We start from the raw sequence: 18,860 nt of genomic DNA on the forward strand, positions 1-18,860 counted from the left end.
TGTCTGGCGTGTGCTGCTCTCGGAGACCTCAGCCTGCAGCTCGCGAGAGCGAATGTTCCTCCTCTCCCTCTCTGGTCCGCATGATGAGTTTTGACTCCTTAGATTTGGTTGTTGTTCTTCGTTTTGTTTTTGATGACTTCTCTGCAAATCTAGGCATTTTGGTTCATGTGGCTGACGGCTGCTACGTTCAGATCTTGTTTGTTCCAGCTCACAGAGGTGATAGCGGCTTCTCTCATTTGTAGGTAATTCAGGCTTACGTGACCGATTGTGACTTCCTCTATTTGCTTCTTGTTCTGACTCCTGTGGCCAATGGCTGCTCCTTCCATATTGCACTTCCTCTTGGTCTTGTGGATAATCGTTTTCTTGATYATACATTTTTGGTGCTGGGTCATGTGGCTCATGAGTACTCCACCAGTTTGGCAGTGCTTTAGATTTACATGGCTGGTTTTGACTCTTCACGTCTGCCAGTTGTTCTGTCTGAGGTCCCTCTTGATTTCGTCTCTCATCTGCCTGCGGTTCAGGCTGACGTGCCTGCAAGCTGCTGTGTTTGTTTAGTTGCACTTCTGATTCATATGGCATGCGGYTGGTCCTCATATCTCCTCTTTGCTCTGCCTGATGTGTCTGATGGCTGCCTCTCTCATACACCAGTGGTTTGGGCTTTCTTGACTCACTACATCTCTCTATATCTTCTTGTCTGTCCAGCTCGGGTGGCTGGCAAATGTTAGGTTGGTTGCATGGCTTTTGGCTTCGTTCTTCATATGCTTGAGAGGTTGTCTCCTCAGATTTGCTGCTTTTTTTTGCATCATTTCTGCTTTGTGTGTTACATTGCTGGTGATGATTCCCTATTCCCTCTACGATGTCAAGCTTGTGAACCCTGGTGTCTYGTTGTGGTTCAGGTTCATAGGGTGGATGGCGATTACGCTCACAGATTTGTGGTTCCTCTTCCTGGAGCTGACGTTGGCTCCCTCTGTTATTAATTTCAGGCTCTCGGAGTGACTTCCCACTGGTTATTAGCTTTGTTTTTTGCAGAAGACATTGTCCCTTCTGCACATACCAGTAGCAGGCCTTAGCCACTCTGAATACCAAAAGTAGGAACTCATTAAAATCTATTTTCCCATCACCATCCCATTCAAGAAACTGCAGAACCTTGTCAATTGTTTGAGGATCACGTGCGTTCTGCAGGGAAAACAAACAGAAAAACAAAACCAGTATTTTAGCCCTCCTGCTCCTTTCAGAGAAATACAAACACAGGAGTAACTGCAATATTTTCTTCTTCTGTCTCTTGCACCTTCAGTTTTGTAGCTCAGCAACATTATTATATCTTTGTTCTTCACTTTTCTGGTGGTTCCCTGGCTAGAGCTAAGCAGCTAGTTCTCTTCTTTTTGACAGATGCTGTATCCTTCCACTGGATGCATTTCCTTTGGAGGAAGACCATACCTTCCCACAGTTTGTTCCCCAGTTTTTGCCAATTTGTTCATAGCAGAATTGACTTAAACAGTTGTCAAAGCTGTCAGTGCAAAGACATGCATCTGCTGCTACCCCTTGGTAAGAGCCTCCCCATCCCACTGCTGTCTGGTCATGAAAATCATCCCCTCTCCCGGAGGAGATATCTGCAGTCACTGCTCTCCAGTCAAACTCCATAAGAGCTTCGAGGGCTCCCTCTCATAATAGCACTCACCGCTATGACATCTGCAAACTGCTTCAGGATAAAGTCTTTCATCTCCCTTCTGCTGAGGATGGAGCCATCTCCATCTTCCTTTGCATGTTGGTAAAAGATGCTAATGATGGTGGAAATACTGTCTAAGAAGTGAGACATCTTCCTGCAGATTCAAGCAAGCCTGTAAGAAAAGTAGATCTAAGAACAGGATACACTTATTTGTCTCTGAGCACGAACCGAGCGGGAAGAATTGCTGGGCTCAGGCCTGCTGCGTATGTTTGCAGGAGGCTATGTGCTGTGTGTCTGCTCCTGTASCATGGTGACCTCTGTTTCCCCAGAGCACTGGGAAGAAATTGAAATSCTTAGGGGTTTTAGTGGGATGAGGAGTGTCCTCCAACTTGTCTGCTGACGTAGTCAAATGACGTTTGGTACAGGATGGCAGGATGTGTGCATTTATGGATCACAGGGAAGGGACTGAGAAATGATGACTCAAGAGATACCCCAAAAACCTGTCTCTGTGGTGCTGTACCAAGTTTTATGTTTGCAGGACACATGCTGCTGTCTCTGCCTGCCACAGAGGATATACCAGCTTCTCTGGAGCAGGTTAGAGGATGYTAATGCAGTGGTGACATGCCCTTAGACAAGATCTAGTTGGCTTAGAGACAGGCAGAGAGGTTGTAGAGCATTAAAACAAGCCCTGTGGCCAATCTTCCTATGACCAGGAGTATTGTAAATCAACTGATGAATCTTTCATTACAGCATCAATTCATTGGCAAGTAGATTTTGGCCAGAGGAGAAGTGCCAGATCACCTGGGTCAGAACTACTTACTTAATTTTACTGCAATCTGCTCAGCAGAAAGCCGTGCTCCTGTTTGAGCTTTATGTCTGGAAACCTCGAAAGCCACCTGCCTTCCTCCTCACAGGATCCCAAAGCCTGTTATTGGGATAAATCAGTGCTGGGATCTCATCTTGCACATGGGGAAGCTGTGCTGCCTGTCTGCCTCGCTGCCTGTGTAACATGTACGCACATACACTTACACACACACCCCTCTGTATACCAAGTTCTGTTTCTTGGTATCTCAGCAGAAATCTGAATATTTCTACAATCTGTTCGTTGTGGCTGCAAGCTTAATCCAGACCAAAGTAAGCCATAAAGCCTGACTCTGTCTCTATCCCTCAGAGGACCACTGCTGCAACAGCGATAACAGCATGCGGACAGCCAGATCTCACAAAATAACACTTTACTGGATATAAACTTGAAAGACCCCCAGAAAACACTGCTGCAGGAATGACATTGTCACCCAAGACGAATCCTATGTCAGGAACATATTCTTTCCAAGCAAAATGAGAGTTTCAAAAAGAATGACTTACCCAAATCACCAGCGGGATCAAATGGGATTCCAATGAAGCCGTGCGGAGTGAGCGGAGACCAGAGTGCTTTTATAGGGTCCTTGATGGAGCTAAAGAGAGGAGACACCCTTTGYGGACGTTGTCCTGATTCATCTTTGGCCAAGCCCAGCTGCACCTTCATGTCCTCAAACGGGTTATTTAACTTATCATCCCCTTACCTATCATTTTAACCCAGAAATAGCAGTTATCATGTGGCAATTCAAGCACTGGCTGGTTCCACCTAATCCAGATTGTAAAGTTATTTTACAGGYTGATGGTATTTAAGATTAAAAAAAAAATCAAACAGCTATAAAACAGATATGGTTTTGGGCAGTGTATTTTTATATATGTGCATATATATGTGTGTCTGTATAGRTATATGTTTATATGTGTATGTGTATAGTGTACACAGATGCACGAACAAATGTGTGCACACACACAGAGTACAAGAGTGAAATTTGGAGGATGTTGATAGAAGCATTGAATTTAATAGGGCTAATTGTGAGCAGATCCTGGACAGTAAGAAATCTGCATGGCCCGCGAGCTCAGTACTGTAACTCCAGGGATTATCTGTGTGGCCTTTTTGTGCAGTTCTTTTGGTGCCTTGGGCCTGAGGTCAATGGACTCTGGATCTGGCCTGTGTTCTCAGTGGAAGAAGGACAAAAGGACCCCTAGGCACTATGGAAATGGCAAATTGGAGGCCTATGGCAGTGAGATCTCCAAGTCCCCCAGGAGACCTTGGTTTGTGTGGTGTCCCTGGAGGGTATGTTGRAAAATGTACTTTATTTTCAGAATTTTCTTGTTAAGAAAACTTTTCATTATACTATTCAGGTTTCTGTTGAAGAAAAAGAACATTTTTTTAATGGTGAGGTTTGAAAAATGAGAATTTTTGCAGTAAAATATCTTCAACAAGCAATGACTTTTCATTGAGGARAAATCATGAAAGAACATTTTCAAATTAACTGTCTTCCATGAATGACTTTCGTTTCAACTTTGCTTGATCTTTAATTAAAACTAAAAGCCAAAACATCTTTACTGAGAGGCGGATTCATGTTGAATCTTCATCTGGTTGCTCTAGGCAGCTTTTGGTGTAATTACCTCCACAATCTCTCCTATTTTTTTTTTTTTATCTTTTAACAGTATATTAATTAGAGACCAACTCATTTCTTTATTCGTTCCAAACTCTCCTGGTACCCAGAGAAAATAAGGAAGCCATTAGCCCTGCCACCTGGGCCCCTGCTTTTGATTTTGGAAGAAGGCTCGCTGTTCGACAAGCGTGACGGAGACATTGCAGAGAGGCTTCAGAGCATGAACTTGTCATGCAGCCTTGGGTGAGTTGCTGATCTGGCCCATCTGTAAGGTGAGATAATAGTGGGTGTAGGAGCCTAATTAATTAGTGCTGGTAACACCTTGGGGATACTCATATAAGTGCGTATAAGGATTGTTACTAACCATACTTCATTTTTAAGCTTTTTTTCCAGATTAAATTATACTTGTGAAAATTATACCCCACCTGTGGGATAATGATACCCTTGGGTAACTGTAATTTTATGGTAGATTGGAGTTATTATTAAAATTACAGTATTACAGTGCAGCTGGAGCTGGTACGCTTCGTGTCCTATAACAGTCTGTAATCCCACCCGCAGGAGTTACAGCAAGGTGGGATGAGCAGGCGCTGTTTGGGCCGTTGGGCAGGCAGAATTCGGCTGCCGATGCTGGAAAAAGGATGGGGTGTTTCGATCACACACACGTTGAAGCACTTCCTCGCTTTTTGCTGGAAGCATATTTTGCTGCTGTTCCTAAAACACAGAGGTAAGTTCCAAAGCACGTTTGCTACAGCATGAAACCCCTAAATTCTCCAAGGGTTTAGGCTTCCCAAACGCTTTTTTACAAGAGGGGACACGGGGTAGATTTTTAAAAGCTATTAGGCAGCAAAATGCAGATTCTTTTCAAACTGAGGATATTAAGTCTTTTGCCCTTCTGGGAAAAAAAAAATGTGGCTTATGCCTTAAGAAGATTAAACAACATTTTTTGTTCCTCTCTGTCTTGAGGTACCTTCAGCTTCTTTGGAACGGAGGAATATCACACAGGAGAGACGTCAAGGAGCSAAAGGTGAGAGAGGCACAAACTCTTCACCTGCTGGTCTGTAAACCTGAAGGGGAGGGTGGAGGAACTAGGAACGATGCTAGGAGGACAGAGGAGCAGTGCACAAGCCCGTGTGCCTCATACAGGCAGCTCTGCTCACTCCCCACGTCTGCCCCAAGAGCAACGAGGGGKCCCCAAGGGCAGCTCTGCCCTCCTGCTTCTTGCAGCATCTGCAGTTCCCAATTCCGCATCCGTCTCTGGAGCGAGACCGGGAGCAGGGAGGCCGCGCGCCATTGCACCTTAGCTGACGGCACGTTCCTCGCTTCACCGCGCAACCCCTCCGAGGTCTGATCCTGCGTAATCCCTCCAGCTAGCCACATCCAAGGAAACCCCACAAGCGAAGAGAGGGAGGCACACTGCTTCCGATCGTTTTGCAAGAATCCGTGGCGGCCGCGAACGCTGACGGAGCGGCTGGTGGTGGGATCAGTTGCCACTTACGTGGGGCAGCTGAGCCTGTAGAGCATCTCACCACGGAGAAACCGGCGCCTCGCAGGGCGTACCCCATACGGGAGACCGGCTCCCTTCCAGCGCCTCCCAGCCGCCCGGGGTTCTTAAATAACTATTTGTTTCAGTTGGGTGATTTTCATTGTGCTATAATGTTCTCGTTAAAATAAACCAAGAAAACCCCCTAACTTCAAATACAGCGCTCCTGATGGCAAAATAGTGTTATTCAGAATAGAGCAGATAATTAACAAAAATGAGCCAGAGGCCAATTTAGGTGAGCACAGGACATTCTTCTTAGCTCACTTTTATTCCCACCTGGAGCTGACAGCACACGGCACTGGAATAGCTTCAGCCAAGCTCAGTGTTTCTCTGAGCRCAGCAGTCACGTCCCTAACAGGGCTCAGTGGCTGCCTGAACCTACTCTTTTATTGGCACTGCAAGGGCAGCAGAATAAGAGTATGGATAAGAAGATGATAGATGAATAGACAGATGGCTCTGTGGGGATGGTTTTGAAACGCTGATTTTTCTGTTCTGGTATGGCACATAGCAAATTGTGAAATTCTAGGGTGTCTCAGAGGARTGATGTTTTATTTTTCAATGAGGCATCTGTGTATCACCGACCACAGAGCAGGAGGTCCAGGTGTGTTTATAATTGCTGATTTTTCTGATAGGTTGCAARTGAAAGATAGTATGGTGAAAAACAGGCTGAGCGTCACCCTCCCAGCAGGATGCTGAGTCCTGGGCCTGCCTGGTGGTCCAGCACACATCTGAATCTCATAAGAATCCCCACTGATTTCACCAGGTTGTTCATGCCCTCAAAACTATCCATATTCCTATCTGCATTTTTTGGTTAGACCATGTTCCCTGAACAGCCTAAACTAAGTTTGAAAGCTCCATTTGTGCACTCTGTGCATGTAATCTTTCTAGCACTGGCCTTCCGATTATTGCTGGGATCAGGTATATGTGAATAATAGTTTCCTGTTCAATATATCTCCTTCAGGGACTTCTATGGCCAAAAGGGATTTTTGATCTTCACAGCATTATCYACATTTCCCTTACTTCTCAGAGTATTAGTAAATGAGGTTAAATGGGACAAATCCCTCCCACTCAGTGTTAAGCAGCTGTTTATTCTTTTTGTGGCAGACATGAAAAACGCCAGGAGCAGATGGATGCTGCGAGGGATCTGTTCAGAGGTTGGTCTTGCCATTGCGTTAATGCAGACCTCTGCCCTCTTTGAGGGCGTCTTTCACAGGGATGTGACGCCTCTGCCCACAGAACATCCCACTCACCTCAGCAGAATTGCAAAGGTACCTCCAAACCTCCCATTCGGCCGGCAGCACAGTTTGGGAGGAGCCTGCCAACAGCAGTGTTTTGGCTCCACTCTGTTTTAGGGGCATCTCAGCTCTGATGGAGAAGGGCAGGGCAGTGGGACAGGTGCAGAAGGGCCTGAGGGAGGAGGAGAAGGAAGGTCTCCAGAGGCAGAGCAGACACTGCAGGTGCCGCTAATGCTGCTGAAGCCTGTCTGGGACACAAAATCCCAGTACCTGAGACTGGGGAACACACCTTGGCCTGATGTTGCTTGAGATTCGTTTGATGGAACAAGAGTTTGGGGCTGAACTTTCAGGATATCTGCTCCAAAGACAAGCCCATTTCTCTTTCCATCCATCCCACCACCTGCAGCCCAGTAAATGGAGCAACGTGGCCATATGTCATGCAAGAGACAGACCCTCTAGTCCTCTGCATCATGTCACATCACTCAGCTGTTCATTGAGAGTGGGCCCAATAACACACTTGCAGCAACACGCTAGGACACTGTCATTTTGCCTTGAGTTTTATTATTACATAAGCAAAGACAGCCCAACAAAAAGTAAAAGAGAAGGTCTCTAGACATCAAATAACTCAGTACAGATCAGGGATGCGAAGCTCAGATTAATAAGGAGTTAGGCAAGATAGTGCAAATAGGAATGCAAACCATGGTGAAGCTGGACAAAATGTACCTCCTCGCAGGGGACGAGCTCCAAGCAGATCGGAAGAGTTCAGCTAGCTGAAGGGGGGGGGAGGGGAAGTTTTGCAGGGACACTTTTGAACTTGCCCCAAAATCACACCATGGCTAGCAGAGGGAACTGTGTACCAGCATTTCATATTTACTATTGCCTTTTCTGCCTTGGTTACAAGAGGGATTGTTTTTGCCTTATTACTGTGGTGGCCACTGGTAAAGAAACTGCTGAAGATTTGGGGACTTACAGGAGCGTGGGTCTGACCCAGTCACTTGCTCTGCAGCAGGTTGTCCTTGGCTTCCATTGTCTTGCTGCTCTTGTGCCGGACAAAACTGTGAATCACCACCACTGAGCTCCTGCTCCAGCACCTTGGGTTCATGGCTCTGACCGAGATCTGGGTCATGACATGTTTCTTGGGGCTCAGCACTCTCACTGGGGCTCACATCCTGCTCCAGGAGCTGCAGCTTCTGGGCCTCACTGGGGTTGGGGTCCTGCTGAGGAGCCTCACACACCTGTGTCTCATTTCTTGCATTTCTCCCAGGTGTCTCAGAGGGACAATTCAAATCCTGTTCTGCTGACTTCATCTCCAGGACCTGATGGCTACTCAAGGCATTTTCTAGCACTTCAGCATCCTGGGCCTGATGGTTGTTCAGACCCTGTTCTGGCGTCTTGGTCTCTTGGGCCTGGTGGGTTTCTGGGTCCTGTTTTGGTGTCCCATTCTCTTCAACCTGATGAGTATTTCTGTTCTGCTCTGCAGTCTCAAAGTCCAGGATCTCACCTCTGTTTGGGTCCCATTCTGGTGCATTGGTCCCATCAGCCTGATGGGTGTCTGGTTCCTGATCTAGTGTCTCAGGCTCTTGGGTTTGATGAGTGTCTGGGGTCTCAGCCTTCTGGACCTGATCGTTCGCTCTCTGCTCTTGGACCTGCTGGCTGGAGGAGACCCTCTCGGCTGTGTGTGGCCCTGCTGGCTGCTGCTGCTTGCTTGCCTCCTCTTGGGCTGTCAGCTCTTGACCACTTTCTAGTCTTTGGCACTGCCTGAGCTCCTTGTAACAAGCCTTGGCCACGCGGAAAACTAGACTGAGAAACTCATTGAAGTCTACCCTGTCATTGCTGTCATCGTCCAGGAAGCACAGCACCTTCGCCACAGTTTCTGGATTGTGGGATTTCTGTAAAGAAACAAGCAGCAGTGGTGAAGTCTGTTAACCCTTTGTGTTGTCCCCATCTAAGAGTGTTTGAGCAGGGCTGATGCAGTCTCTGGGTGAAAATCTGGGCTCCCCACACTGTGCTCTGCAAGCAGCTGACCCTGCGAGAAGGAATAACCTTTCCTCTTTGCTGCCTCTGACCATCTCCGTGCCTTTCCCAAGGAGCCAGGTGCACACATGCGCATGGAGAGCATGCAACCCGTTGTGCACACCCTCAGTGGACACTGACCACAGACTAGATCCTCACCTCTATCACGTCCGCAAACTCCTGCTGGATAAGCTGCCTCAGCTCCTCCTTACTCAGGGTGCTGCAGTCCCCGTCTCTTTGGGCATACGTAGAAAAAGCAGCAATGATGCTGATGATGCTTTCCTGGAGCTGGGCCATCTCCCTGCAAACCTGAGTCAGCCTGAAAGAAAAGTGCCAACAAAAAGAGGTCTTTGTATGGGTTTTTTTCAGATAAGTTACTCTTAAAGAATGTAGCTGGATGGAGAGAGAGAAAGAACTGCCAGAAAAGGAGGTAAACAGAATAGAGTAGAACAAGGGAAAGAAAACAGAGAACAAGGGACTCCTGGGAAAAATGAATCTCTCACCCACTGCAGAGGCAGCTGGGTACAAGGGTGAGCACCGATAGCTGGAGAGACGAGGGACAGTGAGTAGTGAAAGGTTGGGGAGGCAGATAGGAGAGGGCCTCCTTGGCCTTAATTTGGCTTTATGTCAAGCAGAACAGAGCGGTGAATACAGATTGCTTCAAACAAGCCATGCAATATTGCAGTTCCAGATCTCTTTTATGGTTTTTGTTTTGACTTGTAAAAAGCCAATATAGAAATTCCTTTAGGAGAGCTCAGCAGTGGCAGCTCCAGGAACAAATTCATAGCCAAAAGCTCCTGCTTCACTGCCAGTAGCAAAGTCAGAAAGTGTGAAAAATCAGTGAGTTTCTGTATATGGGTCAGAAACGTAGATTCAGATCAGGTCAGATGCTTACCTGGGTCAGCAATAGGAACAGCTGAGCTTCGGAGCGCAGTTCAAACTGGACCAGCTATCGGAGGTCTTATATAGGGTTCATAATCATAGCCTGCATCTTGCAAAGGAGACACCCCTTCAGCAAGGTGCCCTGAAACATCTCTAGCCTAATTACACTGTCATCCCCTCCGTCTTCATTTATCTCTTCCTCATTAACTTCTGCACTAATGTTTTTCTCAGAAGTTATTGCAGGGTCCCTCTTAAGCTTGCCCCACCTGCAGACACATCTCAGAGGCATTTTACCGAAGAGGCTATTTTTACCACTGGAGGGTTTTGTTTAAGGTGATGYCTGAGGAGTGCCTGCGATTCTCGTGTTTGGTGAACGTGTTTTGTGAGACTGCAATTCTCAAGTGAGTGACATGGGCCGCTCCGACACCCAAGGGAGGAGGCCACCAGGAATGCCTTCATTTTGAATTTAAAAAAAGAAAAAAAGATAGGAAAAAAAAAAGAAAATTGTGATGTTCAGATGAGTATGAATCCTCCCAGAAACTCCACCTCTGGTGATGGCCAGATATGCGTCGAGTGAAGAAATCTTTTCAGATAGTGCCACCAAGTGGCGTCTGGAGCAGGCTGGCGATGTGGGACCGTGCGGCCCGTTCTGCGGCTGCATCGCCTTTTACCGGCCGGGGAAACTGAGGCACACGCGGTTCTCCAGAAATTATTTTATAACTCCCTACACTTCTGTTCCCCCTGGCTGCTACAAAGGCTGTGCAAGCTGAAAGCTCTTTCCCGGGCATTTTCAGTAAGACTTGCAAGTGTCCTAACTTTAGCCTAGAACTTTTTAAAGTTCTCTTCTTGGCCAATAAACGGCTCTTAAGAGAGACTGAAAAAAATACCGACCGAAATCCACATAGCTTTTAATGTACAAGGTGGTGTTTTGGACACAACAAATAAAATACAGCCAGATTTGCTTTAGTAAAAAAGCACCTGGAGGAAGGTGCCCTGGGCTGCTCCAGGCGTGGCACGGGGAGGTGAGGGGCTGCGGGTGCGTGGGTGGAAAGGCCCCGCAGGCGTGCGGGGACGGACCAGGGAGCCGAGGAGCCCCTGGGGAGCCGGTGGGCTCTGCAACGCTGTCCTCTCCCTCTCGGCCGCGTACGGGGAAGGCGGGTGGTCCCGGCAGTGCCCTTCGCGGCAGGGAGGCTCTGGAGCTGAGAAATGCCGTGCGGGTAGCTGTGATGTTTGGGGTCTCTACAAGCCTCTAGCAATGACTATTGTAGTTTTTGTCTTTGCTGCTAAACTTCAGCTCTGGACTTGGTCATCTTGGACCCAGCTCTCGAGTGCAGGAGGGAGATTCTCAGTGCTAACAATAATCCTGCTTCTGTTTCTTCCCTCCTATCTSTTTTTTGATCTCTCAACCTTTCTAGCCTATCTGCATGAAAATACACCACTTTCCTCTAACACTGAGTGCCTGCTGCTAACCTTCTCCTGCAGCTGCAACGAGTGAGGAGTGAGGAGAGGCACGTTCTTACTGGAGTGATTTCCACACAGATCCCTCACCCAGGCTCTGGGCAAGGTGGTTCCTTTTCTTGTAGACAGCCCCAGACACGAACACGTTTATGTTGTACAGGATTTCATACATGCTTTAGGAAACAGAACAGGTTAGAGGGTCAAATGCTACGTGAATAAATTTAAAGAGAGCGAGGACTGCCTAATAGGGAAAGGGACAAAATCACCCTGGTACAGCTGGAAGTAAGTTGCAATCTGGCGAATCTAGGAAGAGGGCAGCAAGTGTTTCTGATCCTCTTGTGCTAATGAAATCACCTGAACCCTCAGGGGTGCTGGKCTGCGGCAGGGTGAAGTAGGCTGAACGAGCTTGCTCCCGAGGAGCTGGGGGGCTGCAGGGAATTGCAGCAAGGGTGGCGAAGCTGGCACCACTGCCTGGCCCGGGGGGTGGGAGCGATCTCTTAAACAGGTCTGCAGAGAAACCGATCTGCCTGAGAGCACAGCGAAGCGCTTGCGCTGCTTTTTCCCAGGAGAGCGGCTAGTCCAACAGAGCCAGATCGCCTAGCGCTACCCAAAAGCGTTTCACCAGGGCATCGCCTGCGCTGCCTGCCGCGGGCCTCAGTTAGGAGCCGCGTGTCTCTCGCGCAGGGCGTCCTCTGCCAGATGCGGTGTTTTATGTGCACGGGAGCACGCGAGGCCTCTCCGGTTTCCCGAAGACCCTGSGGGTGGACTGTGGATTGCAGCAGCGAGAATCGCGGAGCACGTTGCTGTCAGCTTCTCCCGGCTCTCGGAGCGTTTGCTCCCGCGCCGTCTCCGCTGCAGCCCGAGGGAAGCACAGCCTAGCAAGGAGTTCTCCTGCCTCCTCGACTAGCTCGTGGTGGTTTGGGCCAGGATAAAGCCTGAGCCCCAACCTCTTCATTTTCACGCAGTGTGAAGGGAGGCTGGGAGGCCTCTGCGGCTGTGCTCCGTGCGGTCAGAGATTCGCCAGCACGCCGAGCTCTCCAAGCTGTGCTGCTCCGAAACACCAGCTGAGCTGCATTAACATCGCAGCTCAGAAAATCAGGGGAGGGGGAGGGGGTGCAGAGCCTTCTTTTATCACGTCCTTCCCCGGGGTGGCACCTGTGTTCATGGGAAAAATAAATACTTTGGGAGTTTACATTCAAAGCAGCCAAGATACACATTTATCCTGGCTGAATTTCTATGGCTGATTTGCCACAGAGGAAAGGTGCGAGGTGTGGCGAGGAGGGACCCAGTCTGCAGCACCCTGTTTGCTTGGCAAACCTGCTGCGATTACCACAAATTTTTGAGGTGCATTTGCCAAAGCAGCTCTGACTTCTGAGCTCACTGGCAGAAAATGCGTTGGGGCAGTAGACGAACAAGCTCCTCTGGATAGGCCGAGCATATGTGCAGTTTCTCAATAAAAATAAAGAAAGTAATCACTGTTTATTCTTGCATGACTCAGTTTGATTGCTCCTGCTCAGCAAGGAGGGTTGGAAGTGCAGGCTGGCRGGAGGGAAAGTGCCACGCTGAAGGTTTAACATGAGAAAGCATTTAAACGTAGGTCTCGGATTGCTGCAGGGCTTGGGTGGCAAGGGGCTGGTTAGTGCCCGCCTGGGGCCCCAGGGTTTCTGTTGTGGCTATTGCCGTCCTAACCCGCCCCCTGCACCTTGCCTGCCTGCTGGTTTTGTCTCTTGGCTGCCGAGCTGGGGGGCAGTTTACCCCRAGGTTTTAGCTGAGCTCCTTTTTCTTGCCTTGTTCCATGCGTGAAGCATAATTCCTAAACTTTGCAAGAGGTGGAGCTCATTATACAGAGAGCTTATCCCTACCTCTATGTCCTTATCAGGAACTCAGCTAATTGACGTGAAATGCTTTATTTTCCCACCCTACGAAGGCATTCCTGCAAGTTGTTTCTGTTGCAACCGTCTTTATTGCTAATTCACTGTGACATTAAGAAGTGTGATACATCAGCTTTTCTCTAATACTCATTTCTACTTTTTTTGCATTTTAACGAGCATGTTTAACATTTTTAAAGAGATAATTGGATTCCAAGACTCCCTGCGGTAATGCACGGAAAGCCAACTAGCAATGCCTTTAGTATCTGAAAGACTCTTTCTGCATGTGAATAATCTCACAAGTAAAATTAGGAATTAATCTCTTGGCTGAAACAAGACTTTTGTAGATACATTATTTTGTTTTGATACAGTTTAAATATTTAATGTTTTAAGAACTGTCATTATGGAGAAGTTAATTAAACCCTTCCTTTGCATTTCTACCGTGGAACCTGCAGAGGGGCACGGGTATTTGAGGCCGTCTCGTGGCTCTCAACCCTGGATTCTTCTCCTGAAGACAGGCTTTTTCTGTGATTCATTTGCTCATGGCTTATCCTACACCTGCACGCACACGCGTGTGCACACGCCAGTGCACGGACACCTAAGGCACCCTCGGGTGCCGGTCCGCACGCGAGGTCCGCTCTGTGCTCCCGGCAGCACGCACCTCGCCTGTGCTCGTCTCCAGCGCCACGCGCGTGCTTTAGCTTTTGGAAAATCGGCTGCAGATCAGAGCTTTGGCCACGCTGAATTTTGCCCCAAAGCTGGATTAAAGCAGCYTTTTGTGCTAGCACTTGGAGACTGGGCAGCCGTTGCAGCAGGCCAGCTGAGACCCTTCCTGCTTTCCTTGTTGCTGTGCTGTGCAGCGTGGAGCCCTGAGCCGCTCGCGCGTGTCGCTGCAGAGCTTGCATGCCCGCGAAGAGCCTCTGCCCTCTCCTCGGGGCCGCCACGGAGGAGAGGAGCTTGGGCAGCACTGTGCAGTTGTTTAGCTCGGCCTCTTCTGGGTTGCTGCGCTGAGGGTTTGGTGGAGACCTGAGTTAGCTTTTGTGGTCGTCGTGGCAGTGAGTCATAGGCTGCAGTGGCTCCAGCTGCTCCCCTTGGTGATGGGGGCTATTTCGGTGCCGTTCCCCGTTAGCTTCCTCGCAGACCAGCACATCAGCAGGAGACTTTCAGTTTCTTTTCATAGACAGTTGCAGGTGGAAATTGCAGTTTTGGGGAATGGCTAAAGCCTCAGGTTTWGGGAAGCTCTGGTTGGGGCAGGAAGCCACCTTCTCCTGTCCTGAAAGCCACCTCTAGCTGTCAAGGAGCAATTGTGATAGCGATGAGGGCCAGACGGAGACGAAGTGACATCGAAGGGCTTGTAGGTGGCCGYGGAGAGCAAACGGCAGCGTTGTCTCGAGCAGAGAGTGGAAAGGGTCAGAGAGGACGTGTTGGGAAACCTGTTTGGTGGAGCTGAAACCCCACCAAAGGCAGGCGGGGAGGGCGGCGGAGCAGCTGGATGGGGCGGCGCGGGAAGGAAGGCGTTGCGTCGGCCGGCCGAGGAGAACCGGTGCTGGTGCTGGGGGCGAGCCGAAGCTTGCCCAGCAGGGAAGCGGTTCCGGCAGTGGTTCACCGGCACTCGGGGCCTGTGAACTGCCCGGACGCGAAGCTGGTTGCACAAGACTTACAGGGTGGCAGCAGTGCAGGAAGCCAGCCAGGCAATGCACCTTGCTCTGCGCCGCGTTATCGGTGCCTTTTATGGTCACTTCAGCAGTGCAACACTTGTCTGCTCTCTTCRCTCTTTCCTTATTTCCAGAGAGATGAATAGACAGGGAAATATCTTGTTTTATTCTTTTATTTTATTGGGGTTCATCTATCGTCATCCTAGTTTTCCCAAGAAGTAAAGCTTTGAGGCTCACGCTTATATCTAATTACTCTCAAATCTAGTATTTGCAAGAAAATTAGACACAGGGAGATGGTTCAAACCAGTGCTGAATCCCTATGAGTTTTATGAAAATAGAAAGCAARGCGATTAATGCTGCTACTGGAGGAAGGGCCAGTCGGTTCTCCCTTTACCAGCCCTTGTTTACTGAAGCCAGTTCTGCCTGAGGCCTGGGGCTCTGCAAGCTCCCAGCCCGTCCCAGGAAGCTCTTTCCCCYTCTCTCTTTGTACACGCTTGTGCTGATGCTTTGAGCTGTGCTATGCCYGAAGCAGAGCTGGTCACTGCCCAAGGTGAATGAACCCACTCCTGAAACCAGCAGGATGCTGGACTGGAGCCTCCAAACCAGAGGGAAAGAGTCAGATGAAATGGGGAATTCTGAGCTGAGCTGATTATTTTTAAATGCTTCACTTCTTGCAGCACTTGAGTGTTTTGAAGAGCTTCTTGGATGTGCTAAGGGGGTGCTGGCAACGTAGCTTAAAGGTGGTAGATGCTCATTTTAATTGGACTTTGCAGTCCCSGTGCTGGGCCTGGTGGACCCTCTGGAACTGGGGTGACTCAGACCAAGGGRATGTTGACTCCCACCTGGCACCGTTTGCGAGTGCTGACCTGCAACAGCTGACCTGCGCTGAAGGACCAGCTTCCTCGAGTGAGTCATCTGGCTCTGAGGAACAAACAGCACCGGCCTGGGGGAACGAGGAGCTGGTGCTGGTGTTATTGTGGCGATGCTGCCGCCGCCTGTTTGTTGTTGGCTCAAACTCTCGGGCAGGGAGGATTCATACCAGACAGGCTCATGCTTGCTGATCCCACAGGCTGAGATCTATTTAGGGAATTAGAAACCTCTGTTTTCTCACGAGCAAGAGAAGGACATTGACAGCCTACCCAGAGCAGCTCRTGTTCCCTGATAGCTGTGTATCACCCGGGGATCACTCTGGCTGCTTCTGTGGGTGAAAACTGTGTGAGGTTTGGTCCAGGCTTCTCTCTCATAGTCCCAGACGTCTTTATTCCAACCTCTCTCTTTTGGTGAATTTCTTGTCATGGCCAACGCTTTGGAAAACAWGAATTAAGCAACGTTTTGGAAAGTTTGAGCTCCCATCCTGTGAAAACTGGACTGGGATGTCTGTGTGCAAGCTCTCAGCATTATCAGCCATGCCTGAGAAATTAGGCTTTGCTTGTAAACAAGGTTCAGCCAAAATCAGGCTGGTTGRTGCCTTGTCTTTTCCTTCCCCTCTGCAGGAAAGGGGTAAATTACTCACTGATATGTCAGGAATGTCACAATCACACCTGATGCCTCTCTTCCAGCTGTACCAATTACACTCCACCCTAATGACGAGGCTGTCACAAGGCAGCAGTGATGACGGGGGTGAGGGAGAAGGAGGTTGCCAGGAGAGGACATGAGACTGTCCACAGGAACGAGAAGGTAAGGAGAAGGCAATTAGTGCATTTGGAGAGCCAGCATGGTACATCCACAGATAGCAGGGACCAGTGAAAGGCTTGAGCTGGAGCTGGTGCTCTTCTTGGCCTGTTGCTCTGCCATTGCCACCGTGGGCCTGGGATTGTCTCCTGGGGTCAGTACGCTGCCACCTAACCATGGGGCAATCTCTGCCCCAGGCTGCTTGGTTGGAGAAGTGTTTGCCAAAATTACAGTCAATGCACCCACCAAAAAAYAGAGCAAAATAGCTTTTTCAGGTTTAGTTTTCATATAAAATACGAGCAGCCACCAATCCTTATGGCCCTGGGTGGACTGTGGAGTCCCTTGAAGAGCTAGAGGAATCTTCAGCTTGGTCTAGATGAACACCTCTGACATACTGAAACGTCAGGAGCAGGAAACTCTGACTTCTTTGCCTGCTGAGCTGACTCTGTCTCCACGGTTCGTTGCTATCCACGTTAACTTGGAAGCACCCAGGATAACACCAGCAAGCTCTGGGCATCAGTACGTGGATGGYTGAATGTCTGCCATGCCTGGATGGAGTGCACTGCATTGGCATATCCACAAATTTGTGGATTGGTGATTTCTGTGATTGAGATTGTGTGGGAGGGGAGAGCTCGACAATTTGTGTAGGACAGTGTCAAAAGAGCATCTTATAACAGAGAGCGGAGCTTATCGCTTCTGCAAATGCCTATTTGGGAGCACAGTAAAAATATTCCTCTGTTTATTGTCTTTACTTTTTCATCTTTAGTAGTCATTTTTATGTTACTATAGGCTATCTTCATGAAGGTTTGATTTACAGGTGTTTCAAAAGTCTAATACTGCAGATCTAATCTAACTCGCAACAGAGTCGTATTGCAACATAATGGATAATATGTGTAGTTCCAGGCACGATAATCTGTTATAGTGTCTTGGGAATGATAGCTGATGATTTATTTACCAGAAAAAAAAAAGAAGAAAAAGAGAGGAAGGAAATAATTGACAAACTTTTCATGTTCATGAAGATTTATTCTCTCAATTCGATATGCTGCAATTATTGCTACAATATAAAAACTCGCTTCATCTCTCTCTAAATGCACGCACACRGTGCTAACGTGCAGACATAATTTGATATGCGTACAGAGGTGGAAAGTTCCTTCTAAGAGAGAACATTAAAGATGCAGAGAACAACACGCAATCATTCAGTAAAAATGACTTTCACTGAGCGGTTCTTTGCAGATGCGTCAGCTGCTTCTCGTTTGTCCGGGCTGACCTGGGTTGCGGGGGGCTGTTTTGCAGCAGCAAACCCTTGCGGTGGCCACTTCTGCAGTGCCCCACGGCACGTGGGTCCTGGTGCCTACAACGCCAGCACCGAGTGCGGTGGCAGCGGCTGGGCAGGAAGCCGCAGAGGTACCTCGGTTGCACTGCAGGCGAATGCAGGAATAATTGATGTTTCCTTCTCCCTCTGGCTTTTCTACAGCTTTTTAAAGCTTTAYCCATCTACTGCATCTGGCTGCTGCTAATGTCTGGAGATATAACTCKGTTCTTTGCAATACTGTTAAGCGATGGGGGAACGAGCAAGGCTCCTTGCTGCTCCTCAGCAATAAGAAGCCTTTTAATTACACTGGGTCCAACCCAGGCTTCGACTGGAAGTTGTGCAACAACCAGGTGTCCATCTCTCAGCATTATTCCTCTCCTGGTGGCTTCTGTAACTTCTCTCTATTCGGTTCTTGCTCTTCCCTCACCCCCGATTCCTCTTGCTGTTTTATATATCCTTAAAAGACCTTTCCCAAACTATGTTAAAATGATGCCTTTCAGCTACTTTTCTTAATATTCTCATAATAATCTCAACCTAAAAGACCCATACAAAAGAGGATAGAAAGCCCAAAGACAAGACCCTAACTGAATTTAAGACTTATTATGAAAGTAGTTATTTGTGTGTGGGAAATAAAAGGTTTGAAGATGAAGAATTGGGCCTCTCTGAATGCAATTACTTGCACTGCCTGTATTTCTGCTATTATTATTGCACTTAATTTTATGCAATAGAAATAAGGGTCATAATTAAGAGCCAGTTGAATTTTTTTTTAATTTACAGGAACCCTTTTCTCTCTTCTTAATACAAATGAGAAATCAAGAGAGCTGCCWGAGATCCCATTTGTACAGGAAAATCTCTTTATTGCATGCTATTTCTTGCCTCGCAGCCACTTCTGACACCTCGCCAGGCACTGCTCCACGATGGTGGCGRCGCGGGTGGTGGGGCAGGTGGGCACCTGCTGGGGACAGCCAGTGTTCCCAGGCTCTGCCGCGTGCTGGGGTGTGCAGGACTCCGTGCAGGTTGTGCTTGGAGGTGCACAGGGATCTACGTGCGTGACAAAGCACCAGTCCGGGCTGGAGTCACAGGCCATCATGC

At 48.5% G+C, this 18,860-nt stretch overlaps 2 protein-coding genes and 1 long non-coding RNA gene across 3 annotated transcripts; 1 reads left to right on the top strand and 2 right to left on the bottom strand.

Annotated features, from left to right (window-relative positions):
- Positions 1-27: 27 nt before the first annotated feature.
- LOC146587953 (uncharacterized) lies at positions 28-1,816 on the bottom strand (the record flags this gene model as incomplete). The annotated part of the gene is made up of 3 exons (XM_085318767.1): positions 1,679-1,816; positions 675-1,176; positions 28-560 (listed from the first exon to the last, which is right to left on the bottom strand). Coding segments are annotated over exons 1-3 (1,173 nt in total), but the record flags the coding sequence as incomplete, so codon positions are not given.
- A 2,882-nt stretch (positions 1,817-4,698) lies between these two features.
- LOC146587954 (uncharacterized) lies at positions 4,699-6,934 on the top strand. Its single transcript, XR_014897536.1, has 3 exons — positions 4,699-4,858; positions 5,098-5,158; positions 6,779-6,934. It is a non-coding gene; the product is annotated as an uncharacterized LOC146587954 (long non-coding RNA).
- Positions 6,935-7,829: 895 nt separating this feature from the next.
- On the bottom strand, positions 7,830-9,228 carry LOC146587955 (uncharacterized). The gene is made up of 3 exons (XM_085318744.1): positions 9,082-9,228; positions 8,256-8,798; positions 7,830-8,210 (listed from the first exon to the last, which is right to left on the bottom strand). The coding sequence occupies exons 1-3, from the start codon at positions 9,217-9,219 to the stop codon at positions 7,830-7,832; spliced, it is 1,062 nt and encodes a 353-aa protein (XP_085174870.1). The 5' UTR covers positions 9,220-9,228.
- Between the last annotated feature and the right edge of the window lie 9,632 nt (positions 9,229-18,860).

This window comes from Rhea americana, unplaced genomic scaffold, assembly GCF_003343005.1.
Source record: "Rhea americana isolate MKP2758 unplaced genomic scaffold, rheAme1 scaffold_550, whole genome shotgun sequence".
NCBI lineage: Eukaryota > Metazoa > Chordata > Aves > Rheiformes > Rheidae > Rhea > Rhea americana.